We start from the raw sequence: 20,121 nt of genomic DNA on the forward strand, positions 1-20,121 counted from the left end.
TCGCTTATCTGGTTTTATTTGTCAACATTTAATTTCATTCTGATTTGGGGATTTGCAGGGAGATAGGTGGGGGCTCATCTAGCAGGATTTATGTTCTCGACTAGAGATTGACGCGACCTCGCCGTGAAAAATGTTCTGATAAATGTGGAACTGCACGAATATTCCGAGAGAGAAGATTCCGGGTCTCTCACCAACTCATTTGAGAGAAAGATTACTTCTTTATCCTGCACTCTAAACATCAAGTTTTGTTACCTCTTCGAGCACCAACAAGAACGATAAAGTTTGGCGGATCAAATCCATAAGGAGAAATCCTAGGTTCTCCCTAATTTTCACAAAAGGTGAAGATCAAACGACGGGAAATGAGGAAATTTATATGGAGAGTCAAATACTGCAGCTGGAGATGGCTTTTGGATGGAATTAGTGCGCGAGCATTGCGACAAAGCGTTGCAAATTTCTAGCAAAAGCTCTGCACGCTGTATTTTATAGAAATCGCGATTACTTATACTTATAATTAACCGCTGGATATTGATAAAAACTCACCATTTGATGTATTTCAGTTAATTATTTTGTCATAGCCTAAAAACTTTCAGAGTTACAAATTTTTATCTTCAAAATTGGAATTTTTAGTTTGTCTGCCAAATAAGAAATCTAAAAAGTCTGTCTTTTTTTAACGTTCTTGTTTGGGAGAGTTAATAAGCAGACCCAAACTAGTAACTTTCCTAAATTTTATAATGTAACGTCGTAACGTAAAAACTACCAAAGTTACACATTTTTATTTTTTTTAATTAGGATTTCGGTTCGTCTGCAAAATAAAAAAAATCTAAAAAATCTGTGTTTTTTTTCTACAACGTTTCAATTTGGAGGAGTTAATAAACAGTCCCAAACTACTAACCTCCTCAAATTTGACTGTTTTGGCGTAAAAACTTCCAAAGTTACAAATTTCAATTTCAAAAATTTGAGAATTTTAGCTTCTCTGCCAAATAAAAAATATCTAAAAACCCTTTATTTTCTTCTACAATGTTTTAATTTAAGGGAGTTAATAAGCAGGTCCAAACTAATAACTTACTCAAATTTGACTGTTCTAGTGTGAAAACTTCCAGAGTTACAAATTTTTATTTTCAAAAATTGGAGAATTTTAGCTCCTCAGCAAAATAAAAAAAAAATCTAAAACCCATCATTTTTTTCTACAATGTTCTAATTTGGGAGTGTTAATAAACAGGTCCAAACTAGTAACCTCCTCAAATTTAACTGTCTTGGTGTAAAAACTTCTAAAGTTACAAATTTCAATTTCAAAAATTGAAAGTTTTTAGTTCACCCGCATAATAAAAAAATCTAAAAACTCTGTTTTTTATTCTACATTGTTCTAATCTGAAGGAGTTAATAAGCAGATATAAACTAGTAACTTCCCCAAATTTAACTGTCATAGTGTGAAAACTTCCAGAGTTACAAATTTTATTTTTAAAAATTGGAGAATTTTAGCTCCTCAGCAAAATAAAAAAAAATCTAAAAACCCATCATTTTTTTCTACAATGTTCTAATTTGGGGAAGTTAATAAGCAGGTCCAAACTAGTAACATCCCCAAATTTGACTGTCTTGGCGTAAAAACTTCCAAAATTACAAATTTTAATTTTGAAAAATTGAAAGTTTTTAATTCCCCTGCAAAATGAAAAATCTAAAAATTGTTCTAATTTGGGGGAGTCAATAAGCAAGTTCAAACTATTAACTTCCCCAAATTTGACTATAATAATGTAAAAACTTTGAGAGTTACAAATTTTTATTTTCAAAAATTAAAAATTTTAGTTTCTCTGCAAAAATTCTAAAAACTCTGTCTTTTTCTACAATCTTCTAATTTTGGGGAAACAATTCCAAACTACTAACTTTAATAAATTTGACAGTCATAGTGTAAAAACTTCCAGAGTTAGAAATTTTTATTTTCGAAAATTGGAAATTTTTAGTTTGTCTCTACAATAAAAAAATCTAAAAAAATCTGTCCTTTTTCGATAACTGTATAATTTGGCGAAGTTAACAAACAGGCCCAAACTAGTATCCGCCTCAAATTTTATTGTTGTATCGTAAAAACTTTCAAAGTTACAAATTTTTAATTTCAAAAATTGAAATTTTTAGTTAGCCTGCAAAAATAAAAAACTCTAAAAACTTGTAACCTCCTCAAATTTGTTGTAATTTCACATAATTTGTTATTGTTTCTGGAGGTGGAATATAAAAAGTTAAAAAATGTATTTATAATAAAATTATATTTTACCAAATAAGCAAAATCGATACTCTTCACTCTTCTGAATTCCCTTGAAATCCAATTAATTTCGCATCCTCCACATTTCGTCAATTTCTCAGTTCTCGTAAAAAATCGCCGTTGCACCGCCCGTCATTTCTTCATTTTTAATTAAGCGCCGGTAATTTGAACGTGGACTAATTCAATCAAGTTGAAATTCGTGTCCCTTTCTGCTTTCATCTTCTCTGTCCCCTCAATTAATTTATATCATTACAAAGTCTCCATTTTCGCTCTCGAATTGCATTGAAAAGTCGCGAATGTCGAGTCTCGTGGAATGACAGAAGCACCACACTTCAAACCTCTCATTTATTCATCGGTTTGAGGTCTCGAGAGTCACCCCGAGCCCCTCGATAGATTTTTCTTCAAAGCACGTGCGAATTGAGTGCCAGAAATGGAGATGAAACCTAATAGATAAGGCGCGAATTTGCCACAATCGCTTTACATAAATAAATAAAACAGAGAATACACAAAAAGTGGGTTTTTCGCTTGGCTGTTTGATTTTTGCCCTTTTTCCAGAGAGTTGGATGCGACCTGAAAATTGGCTCGACGAGACAAGTGGACGTCTGCGGAGTTTGCGGCGGAGATGGTTCTTCATGTTCGAGGCCTTTATATCATTGGACTTTGACGTATATGTCGTTATGTTCGGCAACGTGCGGCGGTGGTAAGTTGGGAAAATATGCCCGATCGTGCTTTGCATCGAAAGGGAATTTGTTATGAATGTACGGCTGTGTTGATACTCTCTACAAATTTAATGAGCTCAGCGATGTCGCTAAACAAAACGTAAATTAACTATGGAATTACGCGGTTTTGCAGTATCGATTTGTGGGAAAAGGCGCTACAGTTATGCAGATCTGAAGCCATATAAGAGGCTTTCCACCCGGCGCATCCACCATTTTTTCCAGTCAATGCTAAAAGTCAATAGATTGCCAAAATTTAATACAGATTATAAACAAATCAAAGTTAGTAACTTTACCAAATTTCATTGCTTTAGCACAAAAATTGGATATTATGAATTTTAGTAAAAGGATATGAAAATTTTATTTTTCCTCAAAAATTAAAATTTCTAAAAATTGTGATTTTTACTCTAGAATGCTGCAATTTAGTGAAGTTTATAAGCAACTAAATCTTAGTAACTCCACCAAATTTCATTGCCATAGCACAAAAAGTTTGGGATTTACAAACTTTATTAAAAAAATTTGAAAATTTTCTAAAATTTGTGTCTTTTATTCGAAAAAGCTGAAATTTAGTAAAATGAAATTTAGTAAAATCAATACACAATTCAAAATTAGTAATCTTACCAAATTTCATTAATCTAGGATAATTGCGAGAAGAGAGACTTTTAGTAAAAAAAAATGAAAATTAATTTTGTTTTCTTTTACAAATAAAAATTTCTGACATCTTCGTCTTTTGTTCTAGCATTTTGAAATTTAGTGGAGTCTATCAGCAACTAAAAATTAGCAACTTTACCAAATTTCATTGGTCTAGCACTAAAATTGTAAAAAATACCAGTTTTTGTAAAAAAGTTTAAAAATTTTATTTTTTCTTATTACATATAAGAATTTCGAAAATTTGTGTCTTTTGCTCTAAAACGCTAAAATTTAATGAAAATTAAAAAAGATTCAAAATTAGTAACTTCACCAAATTTCAATGCTATAGCTCAAAAATTGTACAAATTACGAATTTTTTAGTAAAAAATTTTGAAAATTTTATTTTTTGTACATCTAAAAATTTCTAAACTTGTGTCTTTGCTCAAAAATGTTGAAATTTTGTGGAGTTTAAGAACGACTCAAAAGTAGTAACTTCACTAAATTTCATTGCTATAGAACAAAAATTATGGGAGATACGAATTTTCGTAAGAAAAGAATTTTGAAAATTTCTCTTACACATAAAAAAATCCAAAATTTGTATCTTTTGCTTTAAAATGCTGAAATTTAATAAAAATTAGAAACGACTTAAAATCAGTAACTTTATAAAATCTCAATATTATAGCTCAAAAATTGTGGGAATTACGAATTCTTGTAGTAAAAAAATTTGAATATTTTAGTTTCTCTTACATTTAAATTTGTAACATTTATGTTTTTTGCTCTAAAATGCTGAAATTTGATGGAGTCTATGAACGACTTAAAATTAGTAATTTCACTAATTTTTATTACTATAACACAAAAATACAAGGATTTACGAATTTTTGTAAGAATTTTGAAAATTTTATTTTCTCTTACATATAAAAATTTCTAAAATTTGTGTCTTTTGCTCTAAAATGCTGAAATTTAGTACAAATTATAAACGATTCAAAATTAGTAACCTCGCCAAATTTTAGTACAATAGCTCAAAAATTGTGGAAATTACAAATTTTTTAGTAAAAAATTTTGAAAATTTGTTTTTTTGCTTTAGAAGTCTGAGACTTATTAGAATGTATAAATAGTAAAAAATAAGTAGTAAGATTTCAGCGATCAATTTGTGTGAAAAGCCGCTGCAGAATTCCATGCGCTTTTCCCCTTAAACCCGGCGCCTCCACCATTTTTCCCAGTCGATTTCTTTTTACTCAGGCATGAATTTTTCCGTTTGATTTCAGGCTACAAGATGTCACGTCCGCTGTGTCAGAACCGCGTGACAGGCGAAGAAGTCGAAGAGGAGCTCTGCAACGAGTCGCAGAAGCCCGACTCCACGATAGTCGAGTGCAACACACACAACTGTCCGCCGAAGTAAGTGCGGCGTTATTGCAGTAAATTAGATTATTTTTGGTGTCCACTGCAAGAAGTGGCGCTGTTTAATCTCAAAACGAACGCTCATAGAACTGCATTAACCACAATATAAACAGAGCGGCTGAAATATTGCTGTAGCTATTAAACGAGAATTATGGCAATTTGCATATTTGTGTAATATTTGCTGTAAATTAACCAAGAAACGTGGCTCGACTAATTTAAAACGGTTAAGTTTGAAACTTTCCAGACATAAATATGGCGCGGTGTGATAATGTTTACTGCATTGAATTATAAATGGACGAAGAAGTATACGCTACATAATAATTAGATGGGGTGGAAATTTCTATAAAATTCACGTTTTGCCTCGTTATTCGCCAAATTTTCAAAATTTTTATGTTTAGATTAAATTGGAAAATTCTCTGACTCGTTAAAAACAAATTGATTTTATTATTAATTTATGATTATTATTAATAAAACGCATAGCCACGGGCAGTATTCATTTAAATTTATTTAATGGAATTTGTCCTCATAATAAATGCGATGTTATGTGCTCATAATTAAATCGAGCTCCAGTAGATGAAATTATGCTCTCGTCATATTGTATTACTAAATTGTTTCCGATTTAATAGTTTATTACACTAGTCAACCAAATTTAAGGAAAAACAAGAAGTGAAAAGTCATTTTTAAAGTGAAATGGTCTCTTGAATCCGAATCTAAAATCTGCTTTAATTGATCAAGTCCTGATCTACAGATATTCTTGAAAAATTATGCGAGTTTCAGTAAAATATATTGAAAACTTTATGTTTTTCTAAAAGTAAAAATTTCTAAAATTTCTGTTTTTTACTCTAGAATAATGTAATTTAGTGGAGTCAACAACTCAAAATTAGTAACTGCATCAGATTTCATTTTTATAACACTAAAATTGTGGAAATTACGAATTTTATTAAAGAATTTTGAAAATTTTATTTTCTCTACAAAATCAAAATTTCTAAAATTTGCGTCTTTAGCTCTAGAATGCTGAAATTTAGTAAAAGCTATAAACAATTCAAAGTTAGTAACTTCACTAAATTTCAATCCAGTAGCACAAAAATTGTGGATATTACAAATATTTTAGTAAAGAATTTTGAAAATTGTATTTTTTTTAAATAAAAATTTCTAAATATTGTGTCTCTTGCTCTAGAATGCTCCAATTTGGTGGACTCTATAAACAACTCAAAATTAGCAACTTCACCAAATTTCATTGCTATAGTACAAAAAGTGTGAGAATTTCGAATTTTAGTGCAAAATTTGTGTCTTTTACTTCAAAATGTTGAAATTTGGTGGAGCTTATAAACAACTTAAAATTAGTACGTTGGCCACATTTTTCTGCTGTGGCACACAAATTGCGGGAATTACACATTTTTTTAGTAAAAATTTTGAAAATTGTATTTTTTCTTACATATAAAATTTGTCTTTTGCTCTAAAGTGCTGAAATTTAGTAGAATTGATAAACAATTCAGAATTAGTAATTTTACTAAATTTCATTGGTATAGCCCAAAAATTGTGGAAATTCCAAATTTTAATACAGAATTTTGAAAAGAATTTTTTAAGCAAATATTTCCAAAATTTGTCTTTTGCTCTAGAATATTGCAATTTGGTGGAGTTAATAAACAACTCAAAATTAGTAACTTCACCTTTCATTGCTATAGCATAAAAATTGTGAAAATTGTGAGAATTACGAATTTTTCTCAAGAATTTTAGAAATTTTATTTTCTTTGCTATAGAATGCTGCAATTTGCTGGAGTCTTTAAACAACTCAAAATTAATAACCTCACCAAATATCATTGCTAAAGCGCTAAAACTGTGTGAATTACGAATTTTAATACAGAATTTTGAAAATTTTATTTTTTCTTAAAAACAAATATTTCAAAAATTTATGACTTTTGCAGTAGAATACACACAATTTAGTGGAGTTTATAGACAACTTAAAATAAACAACTTCTCCAAATTTCATTGCTGTAGAATTAAAATTATTAAAGTTTTATCCATAAAAAAAATGTCAAAAAGTCTTTAAAAACTCGCTCGTATTTTAAAATTTACATCAGTTTTCCTCAAATATTTTAGCAAAAACTGACATTCCCGGCAACTTCTTTAGTTCGTTGAAAAGCTTATTTATTTACCTTTCCAATGATGTATTATAGAGTTCTATGATTTACTTGCAAAATCTCAAAAATAATCAAAATACTATAAAAAGCTTATTTCACAAATATTGTCCTGACCTGATGGAGCAAAAAGATCCGGAGAAAATTTTACTTCAGAAATGACTTTCCACTGCTCCAATACAAATTTCGTATAATTAATAATTTCATGATTTTCGTTGCGCGTATTTAGGTGGCACGCTGGAGAATGGGGCTCCTGCTCCGTTACCTGCGGTGGCGGCTCAAGACTCCGCCAAGTCCACTGCGTCGAGGAAACAAACAACACAAAAATACGGGTAAGTTTCCGAATTAAAAAACTTAATTGCTTCCCAATCTCCATTTCAACGACACATCAGGGACCGATAAAATCGTTATTTTCCGAAATTACCCAAATGAAAATTGACTGCAAACTTTCTCCAATTGCGAATTACGTGCCGATGACTTCCCGAAAACTCATCTCTGCGGACTCCCCACTAATCGGATAACATTTCAGGTTAATGATCAGAAATGCACCGGACACAAGCCGTGGTTTCAGGAAGCTTGTAATCGGATGGACTGTCCAGCCTGGATAGCCTCCTCGTGGTCTGGAGTAAGTTATCCCCAACCGCAAACATTCCACTCCGGAATTTTCACTGTGGAAATTTTCCAGTGCTCCGTTTCTTGCGGCGAAGGGACTCAAGTGCGAGTGGTAGAATGTCGGGACTCCGCAGACAAGCCGAGTCTATTGTGCCCCCAGAAGCTCAAACCGATCGAAAGCAAGCCGTGCTCGACGGGGATTCAGTGCCCTCATCATGTCGATACCAGCGAAGAATTCCTACCGGGATTGTACCACACTCAACCTTTAGTTCAGCCGTACCCTCCGCCGCCTCCAGCGCACGCTGAGAGGCTCGTTGGGGAACAGGTTGTGCCTTCGGAAAGCACGTAAGTTTATGTGTTCTGGAGAACCATTTTCTTCATTTAGCTTTCAGTGTTAGTGCTTTGGACTGTTAATTCCTTTTGTGTGGTGTAATTCATTTTTACTAAATTAGTGTTGGATTCACTCCCTAAGCATACAACAAAAAATACTAAAACTTCATTTGGTCTAAAGAACAGGCATTTCGAATATTTAATTTCGTTTTTACGGGTCTATAAATGTTTAAGCATTTTCAGGGGAATAAAACCGATATCTATAAATTTGTACATTAAAAATTCATATCATTTTTTTATTATACATATTTTTGTTAAACATGGTCATCATCTAAATTGTCTTTAATTTTAAAAATAAAAATTTGAAAGGCGCTAAAATGCTGTAAAGATGTTAAAAATTTTGAAATTGCACTAAGTTAATAAATAAGTCTCAAATAGTAATTCCTCTAAATTTCACTGCTTTAGAGTTAAAACTACCGAAGTTGCAGAATTAAATAGAAAAAGTGGAAATTTTTGATTTCAGTAAAAATCAATATTTTCAAAAAATTTTCCTCTTGACCTAAAATTTCAAAATTTGGTAAAGTTAAGAAGCGAGTTCAAAGTGGTAACTTTCCAAAGTCTCATTACTTTAGAATATAAATTGTTATCAAATTTATCAAGTTTAGAAGCACAAGGGAAATTTTGGGTCAAAATTTCTAAAAATTGTCTTTTTTCTTCTAAAATTTTGAAATTTTGCGCAGGTAATAAATAGGTCTCTGGTAGTAATTCCTTAAAATTTTTATAGTTTTAATGTTGAAACTATCAAAGTAACAGAATTAAATTGAAAGGAGGGAAAATTTTTAGTTTCAATAAAAATCAAAATTTTCGAAACATTTTCCTAAATTTTTAAAATTTGGTAGAGTTAAGAAACAAGTTGAAAAGTGGTAATCGCTCTAAAATCTCATTATTTTGCCTTTAAATCTGCCCAAGTTACAGATTTTTATACGAAACGGTAGAAATTTTTGGTTCAAATAAAAGTCAAAATTTCTAAAATTTGTATCTCTTACTCTAAAATTTTGAATTTTTGCGCAGGTAATAAATATGTCTTTGGTAGTAATTCTTCCAAATTTTATTATTTTAGTGTTGAAATTAACAAAGTTACAGAAGTAAATAGAATAGAAGAAAAATTTTTGGTTCCTTTTTCCTAAAATTAAAATTTCAAAATTTGGTAGAGATAAGAAGCGAGTTAAGAGTGGTTACTCTCCGAAGTCTCATTTTTTCGAATCAAAATTGCCCAAGTTATAAAATATACAGTGGACATTTTGGCTTCGAATAAAAGTCAAAATTTATAAAAATTGGATTTCTTACTCTAAAATTTTGAAATTTTATTAAGGTATTAAATAACTCTAGTCCAAATTTCATAGTTTTAGTGTTGAAAGTATCAAAGTTACAGAATTGAATAAAAGATAGGAAAAATTTTTGGTTTCAATAAAAATCAATATTTTCAAAAATTCTTTCTTTAGATCTAAAACAAAATTTGGCAGAGTTAAGAAGCAGGTTAAGAGTGGTAATTTTCTGAAGTTTCATTATTTTGGATTTAAAATTGGTCAAGTTATAAGATTTTGTAGAACACGGCAGAAATTTTGGGTTTAAATAAAAGAGAAATTTTATTAAAATTGTTTTTTTACTCTAAAATTTTGAAATTTTGCGCAATTATTAAATATTTCTCCAAATCTCATCCTTTTTGAGTAGAAACTACCAGAGTTTCTAACTTAATAGAATATAGTGTACATTTTTAGTTTGCTTAAAATCAAAATTTTCAAAAATCCCTGTCCTAAAATTTTAAAAATTAACAAAGTTGAAAAGCAGGTCAAAAGCAATACTTCCCCAAGTCTTCTTAATTTGGCATTAAAACGCCCATGTCACGGATTTTTATACAACACGGTAAAAATTTTTGGTTCGAATAAAAGTCAAAATTTCTAGAAATTTAACTTGATGTTCTAAAATTTTAAAATTCCACACAGGTTAAAAATAAGTGTGAAGCAGTATCTGCTCGAAATTTCACTAATTTTAATGTTGAAACTACCGAAGTTACAGAATTAAATAGAAGATAGAGAAAACTTTTAGTTTAAGTGAAAATCAATATTTAAAAAAAAAAATCTTTTAGATCTGAAATTTCAAAATTTGGTAGAATAAAAAAGCAGGTCAAAAATAGTAACTCCCTAAAGTTTCATTATTTTGGAATTAAAATTGCCCAAGTTATAAAATTTTGGAGGACACTGTGGAAATTTTGGGTTCGAATAAAAGTAAAAATTTTTAAAAATTGGCAGTTTTACTCTACATCTGTGAAATTTTGCACAGTTAAAAAATAGGTCTCAGTTAGTAAACTCTCCACATTTCATTGGTTTAGTCTTGAAATTACCAAAGTTACCGAATTTGATAGAACAGATTGTAAATTTTTGGTTTGATTAAAACATTTTTGGATGAAAATCAGGCTTTAAAAATTACAAATTTTTATTTTTGAAATGAAAGGCAATTTAAGGGTGTTGCTGTCATGATTTTTACGCATTCTATTAGAACTGAAGAGGTTATTGAAAGACTACTTAAGAATGACTGTTTGATTAAGTTGAATCTATAATTGAATGAAATTAGAGCGCGGTGGAACGAACGAAATGGGAAAAAAGGCAAAAATAACTGTAATGTGCGAATAAAATAATAACAGACCCAACACGAATTCATTGTTTACACTGTGTACGCTTGTAGTTGTGTATCTAGCACTACCGTTGATGCTCATACAATGCAGATAACTCAGTATTCAACCACAAATTGAATTGTATGTAGTATAAAGGTCCATTTCGATAGGTTATCTGGATTGTACGTGCCACTCGATAGTTTCAATAGAGCTTCCATCACTCACTAATATTTCACTCATTTAGGCTAATTTAAATTCCACCTGTGCGTTTCACTACCCAACTACATGTCGATATTGTGTGCCTTGTGTTTTCCAGCGATTTCAGAGTGTTCTTTGCCTGCGGTTGGGTATATGTGAGGTACTGCAAACACAAATACTCTTTAATCCTTTATTTCTCTCTCTTACTCTCTCTCTAAAACTATAAACTGCACCCTTTTCGACTAATCGGCGTTTTGTTGGCCGTTTTCCTTCCCTGTCAAACTAACAACGATAGTTATTTGTACCATTTCGCCGGGAAAACGGGTGGTAAAACGCCAAGCCCTACACAAGTATAAATAGGTGATAAGCTTCTTAATAAAGCACCAGCTGTTGTCGAGCACGGTCTCATTCTATCCATGATTTAAATGCTTCGTAAAAATGCTGTTTTCACTGCGCTCACACTTCATTACCATTCCCACGCGCTCCCAACGTCATTTCTGCATGCAATCCAAAGGGCAAACAAGCGAGCGGAGAAAATGGATTTCTGACTTAAATTCCTCGATTGGATTAAGGAAGATACTGACGAAGGGTATAGAGAAAACGAAGCTCGTTAGTTTTTATTTGCTTGAAATCTCGCGATAAAACTCGCAATTATCTTGGGAAGGTCTTAATTTGCCTCGGGACGAGATCAATAATTTGATAACACTCCTGTTAATTACGATCTGGCCCACGTCCATCATCACCAATTCGCTTCTGTTTCTATAAACTGACTGCACTGACGCCCTGATGGTTTTAGCATGTTCCTCCACTGAATATTCAAATTCCTTCAGTCACTAACCACGGTTCGCCGGAAGAGAATTTTTTTCCAAGAAAATTGCTCATGAAAACGAAAACCAACAATGTGTTCTAGAACCCTTTTTTCAAAAAAAATCAAGTTTTAAGTCATCGTAGTTTAAATTATTTACATTTTGAAAATTTATGTTTCAATAACTGCATTTTTTTTATTTTTTATTTTTTGATGGTTTAATTGGTTAAAATTCTATAATCGACAACCGAATATATGCATTTACGTCATACAACTCTAAAACCAAGACAACTGGGTAAAAAAGATCTAATAACTTAGTTGGCAAAATATTATAATTAGTGAAAAGTAGAAAATTTCCCAATTTTCATAACTGTATCACAAAAATACTAAAATAACGAATTTTAGTGGTGGATGTCAGAATAGTTTGCTTTTTCTTGAAAATTAAAATTTCCAAATTTTAGAGCAAAAAACACAATTTTACAATTTTTAGATATTCTCAATTTGGATCAAAGCAAAACATTGAGGATTTTGCTGTAAATTTCTGTAATTTTGACAATTTTGATCGTAAAACGGTGAAATTTACAGGTTTTATTACTTTAGATTTGTTTATTAATTGGGCAAAATTTTAGAGCAAACAAGACAGTTTTTAGAAATTTTCACTTCAAAACGAAGCAAAATTTTGCACAAATTTCTGTAATTTTGACAGTTTTATTTGTAAAACAATGTAAGTTACAGGTTTTACTATTTTTGGTTTGTTTGTTAATTGAGCAAAATTTTAAAATTTTAGAGCAAAAAATTTTTTGTTTATATTTTCAATTTGAATCGAAGCTAAACTTTGAGGAGATTTCTGTAAATTTCTGTATTTTGTAATTTTGCCAATTTTAATTGTAAAACAGTGAAATTTTCAGGTTTTGTTACATTAGATTTGTTTATTAATTGGACAAAATTGCAAAATTTTTGAGAAAAAATACAGTTTTTAGAAATTTTCTCTTTGAATCGAAGCAAAACTTTGCACATTTTTTTATAAATCTCTGTAATTTTAACAGTTTTGATTTAAAAACAGTGAAATTTGCAGGTTTTATTACTTTTGGCTGAATTATGACTTAAGTTAAATTTAAAAATTTTAAAACGGAAAACAAAATTTTTAGAAATTTATAAAAAGCTGAAAAATGGTGGATGCGCCAAAATTGTAATTTTTGAATACAGTTTTGTCAGTTTTGATCGTTTTTCGATCGTTTTGATCGACTTGGGAATCGCTGTGATTTTTACCTCGAGTTTATCAGTTGGCCTCGACAGTATTTTTCGTGGTTTACAGTCATTTCTGACTTCTTACTGAACGTTTTGTTGTCACATTTGTGTTAAATCAGTTAATAAAACTGTTTAGTTCCGAATGCATTGCAAATTTGCAATGTTCTATCAAATTAAAGTAATCGTAGTAAGTTGGTGTGAATCGTCAATAACTTGTTTAAAGTCATTTTTAAAATTAATAGATCGATTCAGCGTTAATTTTGCTGAGTAGTGTAGGTAGTTAATATTTCTAGAATGTGCGCCTTTTTCTCAACAATTTTCCAGTTTGTTAAAGTTAATATACGAGTGAAAAGTAGAAAATTCTCCAATTTTCATAGCTGTAACACAAAAATTACTAAAATTACCAATTTTTAGTGGGGGATGTCAGAACATTTTGCTTCCTCGTGAAAATTCAAATTTCCAAATATTGTGTTTTTTGTTCTACAATTTTGCAATTTGGTAGAATTAATACACGGCTCAAAAGTAGTAGTTTTCCCAAAGTTCATGCTGAAGTAATAAAATTACCCTAATGTTAATGGTGGATGTCGGAAATTTTTGCTTCGTTTTTAGAATAAATATTTTAAAGTCTGTGTCTTCCGTTTTAAATTTTCGTAATTTATTAAAATTAGTATATAACTTATAGGTATTAACTTTTACAAATTTCGTAGTCGATGTACCGAGATTATAAAAACGTTCCGAATTTTAACAAAGGGTGTTTAAATTTTTTGCTCCGCTTTAACAATTTCTAAAATTGGGTCTTTTGCTCTATAAGTTTGGAATTTCGTCAATTGACGGCTCAAAAGTTGTATTTTCCCCAAATTTCATAGCCGTAGCAAAATTATTATAAAACTAGTTATGACATTTGATAACCACGTCATTGCAATTTCTTATCCATCTGCCTTAGTTTTAGACATAAATGCTTTTCACATCTCTGCTTTTCACAGCAAACATACTGTTGTCGATTATAAAATTTTAAACGGCTAAGTCACCAAAACTTTAAAAAATAATGAAAATTCAAATATTGATACATAAATTTTCATAATTTTTCAAAATAAAAGTAATTACGATAATTTAAAATTTGACTATTTTTTAAAAAGGAGGTGCCCTAGAAAACATTTTTTTTCAAATAAAATTATCTTGCGACGAACTGTGTAACATCTAACACTGAACCGACGGTAGGTACGAATGGTTTCTCAGCATGAGCACTCCCGCGTGGTCTTAGAGCCCTTTCTTCCCTTTACTACAACTGCGTTGCTTGCAGGTTTGTCCCCGACGAGTGGGGCCCTTGCAGCGTCTCCTGCGGGGAAGGCACCCGCAAGCGCGAAGTCCACTGCAAAATCTTCCTCGAGTTCTCCAGGACCATCGCCAAACTCCCCGACAAGCAATGCAGCGGCCCCAAGCCAATCGAAACCGAAAAGTGTTTCATGGAGCCGTGCTCGTCCGAGCGGATCGGAGTAGACATCAAAGACGACCCCTTCCGTTCGGACATTAAAGTCGCAGGGGGGTCCCCTGGTAAGTCGTACTCCTGGAAGGAGCAAGGGTACACCCACTGCAGCGCCACTTGCTTAGGCGGCGTCCAAGAGCTAATCGTGAACTGCGTAAGAGACGACACGCAGAAAGTCACCTCGCCGTATCTGTGCCCCATTGAGCTAAAACCGGAGATTTTGATGAGGACCTGCAACGACCACCCGTGTCCTCCAAGGTGGAACTACTCGGACTTCTCCACGTGCTCGCAGAGCTGCGGGATCGGCATCCAAACGCGCGAGGTTAACTGCATCCATGAGGTGACTCAAGGAGGCGGCAACACCGTCATCGTCCCCAACAACATGTGTCCTCAACCACCGCCCCCGGACCGCCAATACTGCAACGTTTTGGACTGTCCCGTCCGGTGGAAAGTCTCGGAGTGGTCGCGCTGCAGCAAGACCTGTGGAGGCGGCGATAAGACCCGCAAAGTCGAATGCAAGCAGGTGATGGCGCAAAACCACACAGTGGACAGGTCTCCGGAACTCTGCCCCTCGCCGAAGCCCCCGGACCGGAAGCCCTGCAACACCAAGAGTTGCATCGTCGAGAGCGACAAACCCCAAATCGACGTCTCCAACAGCACCTTCACCCAGAACGACTTCAAGAAAAAGAAAATCGCGCTGAAAGTCGGCGGCACGGCGACGGTCTTCGCCGGAACGACCATCAAAGTCAAGTGTCCGGTGAAGCGCTTCAACCGCACGAAGATCCAGTGGGTCAAAGACAAGAACTTCTTACCAAAAACCAAGAAGTTTAAAACGTCGAAGAAGGGGGCTCTCAGGGTCCAGAACCTGTCGCTGCGCGACAGCGGGCGCTACACCTGCATCGCTGGCCGCTCCTCCGCGAGCATCCAGATTTCCGTGCGACCCAAACCCGGGGTGTTCGTCAATTCCGAAGAAGTCCAGAAGCAGGGGGGCAAGCCGGATCGCGTAGATCTAATAAGCGACGTGTATGTGAATCGGGACGACACTAGTCCAATCTTCGGAACTGATGACCATTCCCACGAGCAACGTCCGGACGTCGTCCGCAAGAAACCGACGCCCAGGCCCCGATTGTTCACCCCGACGCTCCCCTCCTTGCGTCTGGACACCAACAGCGTCAACACGTACTCCTCGCAGAGCACAACTCTGCACTCCGACAACGTCCACGTAAGTTCCGTTCTAGAGTAAACGCGAATTCTCTCTATAATTACTAATTTAATGCTGCGAAAGGACAAAATGGCCCCATCGCATTTACCGGCGAGCTCTTCTGAATCACTGAAACCCTTTTATGGGAATTCGGCGAGTTCAGCGGGGCGAATCATGCCGCACTTTCAAAGACTTATATCTAATCTGCAGGTGAGCGCAAGGCGACGATAAATGTAAAATTCTTATAACTGTTGAAAACAGTTTACGTTCCTTTCGACAAAGAATAAAGTTGGAAACGGTGATGTAGAAACTTCAAAAACAAATTCGGCTTTAACTGGGTTTATACAAATTGATTTTTTATTTTTAACACGAAATACAGAATATTCGAGCGCCGCAACGAAAAACTAAAAATAAGTCGCTCCCGTTTAATAAAACCGGGATAACTGGAAATGTTAGCTTTCCAGAATCTACAAACACAAATCTGGATGAAAAATTTAATGTAGCTTCGTGCAATGAAATCGTCTCCTGTCGCGTTTAATAAAGAATTTCAGGATTGGAATTAAAACTGTTAAAGAGGTCAAATCGATTAATCGGTGTCGACAGATTTGTGTAATATTTTATGACGGTGAATTAATGTTAAAGCCGAATCGGTGTAGTCTAAAAATACACCGAATAATTTATGTGACAAAATGGGAAACAAACTTTTGAGCCAGTGCGCCGAAAAACAACAAATTAGCAGCTTTGAGGTGAATCTGCTTGTTTAGAATGCTAATTTTACTGTTTAATGTGGAAAATTAGTGGAAATATTTGCAAATAACGATTTGGTGCAATTTACACAACAATTACTAATGGATTTGCACATATTATTTAAACGAATGGTCAATATTTTTATTCGCTTTAATTTCACGCGTCGCTGACCGCCGGCACCGGAGGGTTGTTGCAAATTTTCAGTTTGTTTTGGAAATCTAATCAAGCTTTGCATCGGTTTTATTAATTAGAATCTCAGATTTATAGTTTGTTAGTGCCACCACTAACTGGAAGAATTGTAAAAAATGTTCTGACAACTTTAAAGAAAACTTTGTGTTGAGGAGAAAACTTGCAGAATTATAACTGAGGCGGAAGAATGATGCATTTTCTACTTCATTAATTTGTGGCGATGCTGTTCAATCGTAAACTGTCTTTAAGCATTAACGGCAAAAATTTTAAAAGTTTTAGCTTGTTGATAAAACGATAATTTCTAAAATTTTTCATTTTTGTTCTATAATATTGTAATTTGGTGCAGTTAATAAGTCGGTTCAAAATAGTAAACCCTCCAAATTTTAGTCCTATTGTGTCGCACATTTCGAAATTACAGCATTTATAAAAAAAATTCGAAAATTTTTTATTTGTTCATTATAGGAAATTTCTAAAATTTGACATATTTGTCCGATTATTTTGTAAGTCAGTACAGTTCTAGTAGCAACCTCTCAAAATTTTATTCTTGTGGCACTTTACATTTCGAAATTATACCGTTTATAAAAAAAATCAATTTATAATATTTGACACATTTCTTCTACAGTTTTGTAATTTGGTACAGTTAACAGGATTTAGAGTAGTAATCTCTCTAAATTTCATTACTGTAGCATCGCACATTCTAAAATTATAATATTTATAAGAAAATTTTGAAAATTTTTGGCTTGATAAAACGATAAATTCTAAAATTATAGCGTTTTTAACAAAATGCAAAATTTTGGCTCTTCCTTCAAACTAATCAAATCTGCCACATTACTTCTATACTTTTGTAATTTAGTACAGTTAACAAACGGGTTCAAAGTAGCAATCTCTCCAAACTTCATTACTACAACTCACATTTCAAAATTATAAATTTTAAACGAAAATTTTGAAAGTTTTTGGATTGTTGATAAAACGATAATTTCCAAAATTTGTCATATTAGTTCTATAATATTGTAATTTGGTACAGTTAATAGGCTGGTTCCAAGTAGTAACTTCTCCAAATTTATAAGCATTTATACAGCATTTATAAAAAAAATTTGAAAATTCTTGGTTCGTCCATTATAAAAAATTCTAAAATTTGACGTATTTGTCCAATATTTCTGTAAATTTGTAAGATTAATAAACAGATTTAAAATAGTAATCTCTCATAATTTTAATCCTGTAGCACTACACTTTTCGAAATTATAGCATTTCAAAAAAAGTTTCTAAAATTTTTGATTTGTTCATTATATAAAATTTCTAAAACTTGACGTATTTGTCCGATTATTTTCTAAGTCGGTACAGTTAATATACAGGTTCAAAGTATCAACTCCTCAAAATTTTATTTCTGTGGCACTTCACATTTCGAAATTATAGCGTTTACAAAAAAAATAATTTTTTAGCTCGTCCTTCAAACTAAGACTTATAAAGTTTGACACATTCGTTTAACAGTTTTGTAATTTGGTACAGTCAACAAACGGGTTCAGAGTAGTAACTCCTCTAAATTTCATTATAATCATAATTATGAATTTTATAACAAAATTTTGAAAATTTTTGGCTTGTTAATAAAACGATAATTTTCAAAATTATATATATAATAATAATGACATTGAATTTAAAAAATACTTTTTAGATTAAGAATCCTCTAAAGCACAATCCGCTATTGACCAAATTCAATTTGAAGCTTCCGGAGAAAAGAAAAAAAATAACAATCCGCGAAACGCTCGGCGAGGAAAGATTTTCCTGAAGTAAATTTTATTAATATAAAATATTGTATTTGTGTAACATTGCTTGGTTGATTCAGCAAACACTTCATCGTTTTTATAATTTTGTAAACAACTAGCAAACTAAATTGACAAAGTATAAACATGTGTATTTGTATTTCAAGTTTAATTAACTGATTGGACACAACTGGCAAAAATTTAGTTTCCCATTTTGCCTCTGCATGAACACCTGTAATGTATCTTTCTAATTCTAAACTCTTCACTCTTAAATGCACACACAATGTCTGCACTGCTCCTTATAGGTAAACAAACACACACAAAAATCCGTTCTTTGAAGAGACACTTAGATCTTGCATGCCCTAAAACGTCAATTAGTTTAGTTTGTGCCGTCCCTGGAATTCCTCAATTCCATGGACGCACTTCTGACAGATCGAGTGAAAACTGATTTTTTCTAATAAAAATTGCAGCAATTGTGGCCCTTCCAGACGTTCGGCAACTCCCGCGGCCATCGCATGGTGGCCTTCCCCGACGCCCCCAACCCACTAACCGAAAGCCCCTTCCCTGCCACATCAGAAACGGACGAAGAAGAGTTCGGCGCGACGGTCATCCTAGGCAAGGGCACCCCGGACAACTTAAAATTTGAATGGGTCATTTCCGACTGGTCGAAATGCTCCGAGACTTGCGGCGGAAATGGCTTTCAGATGAGGGCAATCCGCTGTATTGTCAGACTACACAACATGACGCAGGGTGTCGACCACAACTTATGCGAAGATGCCGGTCTGCAAACTCCGACGACCGAGCGGAAATGCGGTTTGAACGAGTGCCCGCGATGGGTGGCTTCCGGATGGACGCCGTGCGAAAAGTCCAAGTGCTTCAGCTGGCACACAGGTAAAAGTCGGCGATTTTTCCTCTCTAGTAATCCGTTTCATTGTAGCCATGCAAAGGAGGTTAGTCAAGTGCAAAATCGACGATAATGTGACTGTGGCAGAGTCGAAATGCGATGAAGAGAACAAGCCGACTCACAGACAGGAATGTACGAATGAGAAATGTGTGGGGAAATGGAAAGTCGGCGCGTGGTCAGAGGTAATGCTCTATTTGCGCTTTTCGGGGGAAATTATTGCCACGTTTTTCTTGTGTCAACGGGGTTGAGTAAATTGAATGGTTGGGAAGACGGAAAGCTATTTTTCTGGACCATTGCGTTCTTGATCTTTTGTGAAGCTGCGCCACTTAACAAGTTCGGTTTCTTGCTTATTGGAAAATGTGCAGTGGTGGATGTGCCAAGTCTTTATCTAGTTAGAGGCTTGTTCTTTAAGTACATAACTTTAAGTTTTTTACTTAAGAAATAGTTCTTAGATTTTTCAAAAGTCTAAAGTTGCAGTTTTTCGCAAAAACTCATGAGTAAAACTATGCCAAACTTCTGATATCGATATCTTGCTTATTTTTTGGAGTAAACTTGTGTTATTATACATCATTTCACGCAGAATTTCGCGCAGAATCGTAATCTAGACTCTAAATTCACATACAGCAACAAATAACGGAGTTATATCCGTTTAAAATTGTAATTTTTCCAGTGCAACGCCGGCTGCGAGATGCAAGGCGTGAAATACCGAATCCTGCAATGCGTCTGGTACGGCACAAAGAAGCCCGCAGGAACCGCCTGCAAAGATCTCCCCCGTCCTCCAGTAATGAAATCCTGCAAAGGACATTCCTGTTCAACCCCAGGTAAGAAAACCGCTCGCCTTTGTGT

General features: G+C 33.5%; 1 protein-coding gene across 3 annotated transcripts in view; it reads left to right on the forward strand.

Moving 5' to 3' along the window:
* Positions 1-20,121, forward strand: part of nolo (ADAMTS-like no long nerve cord) — a 187,233-nt gene that overhangs the window by 163,541 nt on the left and 3,571 nt on the right. Inside the window, exons 7-16 of one of the 3 annotated variants that reach the window (XM_088048657.1) lie at positions 2,804-2,948; positions 4,860-4,989; positions 7,360-7,462; positions 7,660-7,755; positions 7,816-8,087; positions 14,295-15,699; positions 15,763-15,888; positions 18,842-19,262; positions 19,309-19,457; positions 19,946-20,096. In XM_088048657.1, coding sequence (XP_087904783.1) covers positions 2,804-2,948; positions 4,860-4,989; positions 7,360-7,462; positions 7,660-7,755; positions 7,816-8,087; positions 14,295-15,699; positions 15,763-15,888; positions 18,842-19,262; positions 19,309-19,457; positions 19,946-20,096 — 2,998 coding nt within the window. The remainder of the gene's footprint in view (positions 1-2,803; positions 2,949-4,859; positions 4,990-7,359; positions 7,463-7,659; positions 7,756-7,815; positions 8,088-14,294; positions 15,700-15,762; positions 15,889-18,841; positions 19,263-19,308; positions 19,458-19,945; positions 20,097-20,121) is intronic. The other 2 variants (XM_088048665.1, XM_088048674.1) reach the window with 2 other exon arrangements.

The sequence above is a fragment of the Gnatocerus cornutus genome, chromosome 1 (assembly GCF_029298725.1).
Source record: "Gnatocerus cornutus isolate USDA-ARS CGAHR chromosome 1, icGnaCorn1.1, whole genome shotgun sequence".
Classification (NCBI taxonomy): domain Eukaryota; kingdom Metazoa; phylum Arthropoda; class Insecta; order Coleoptera; family Tenebrionidae; genus Gnatocerus; species Gnatocerus cornutus.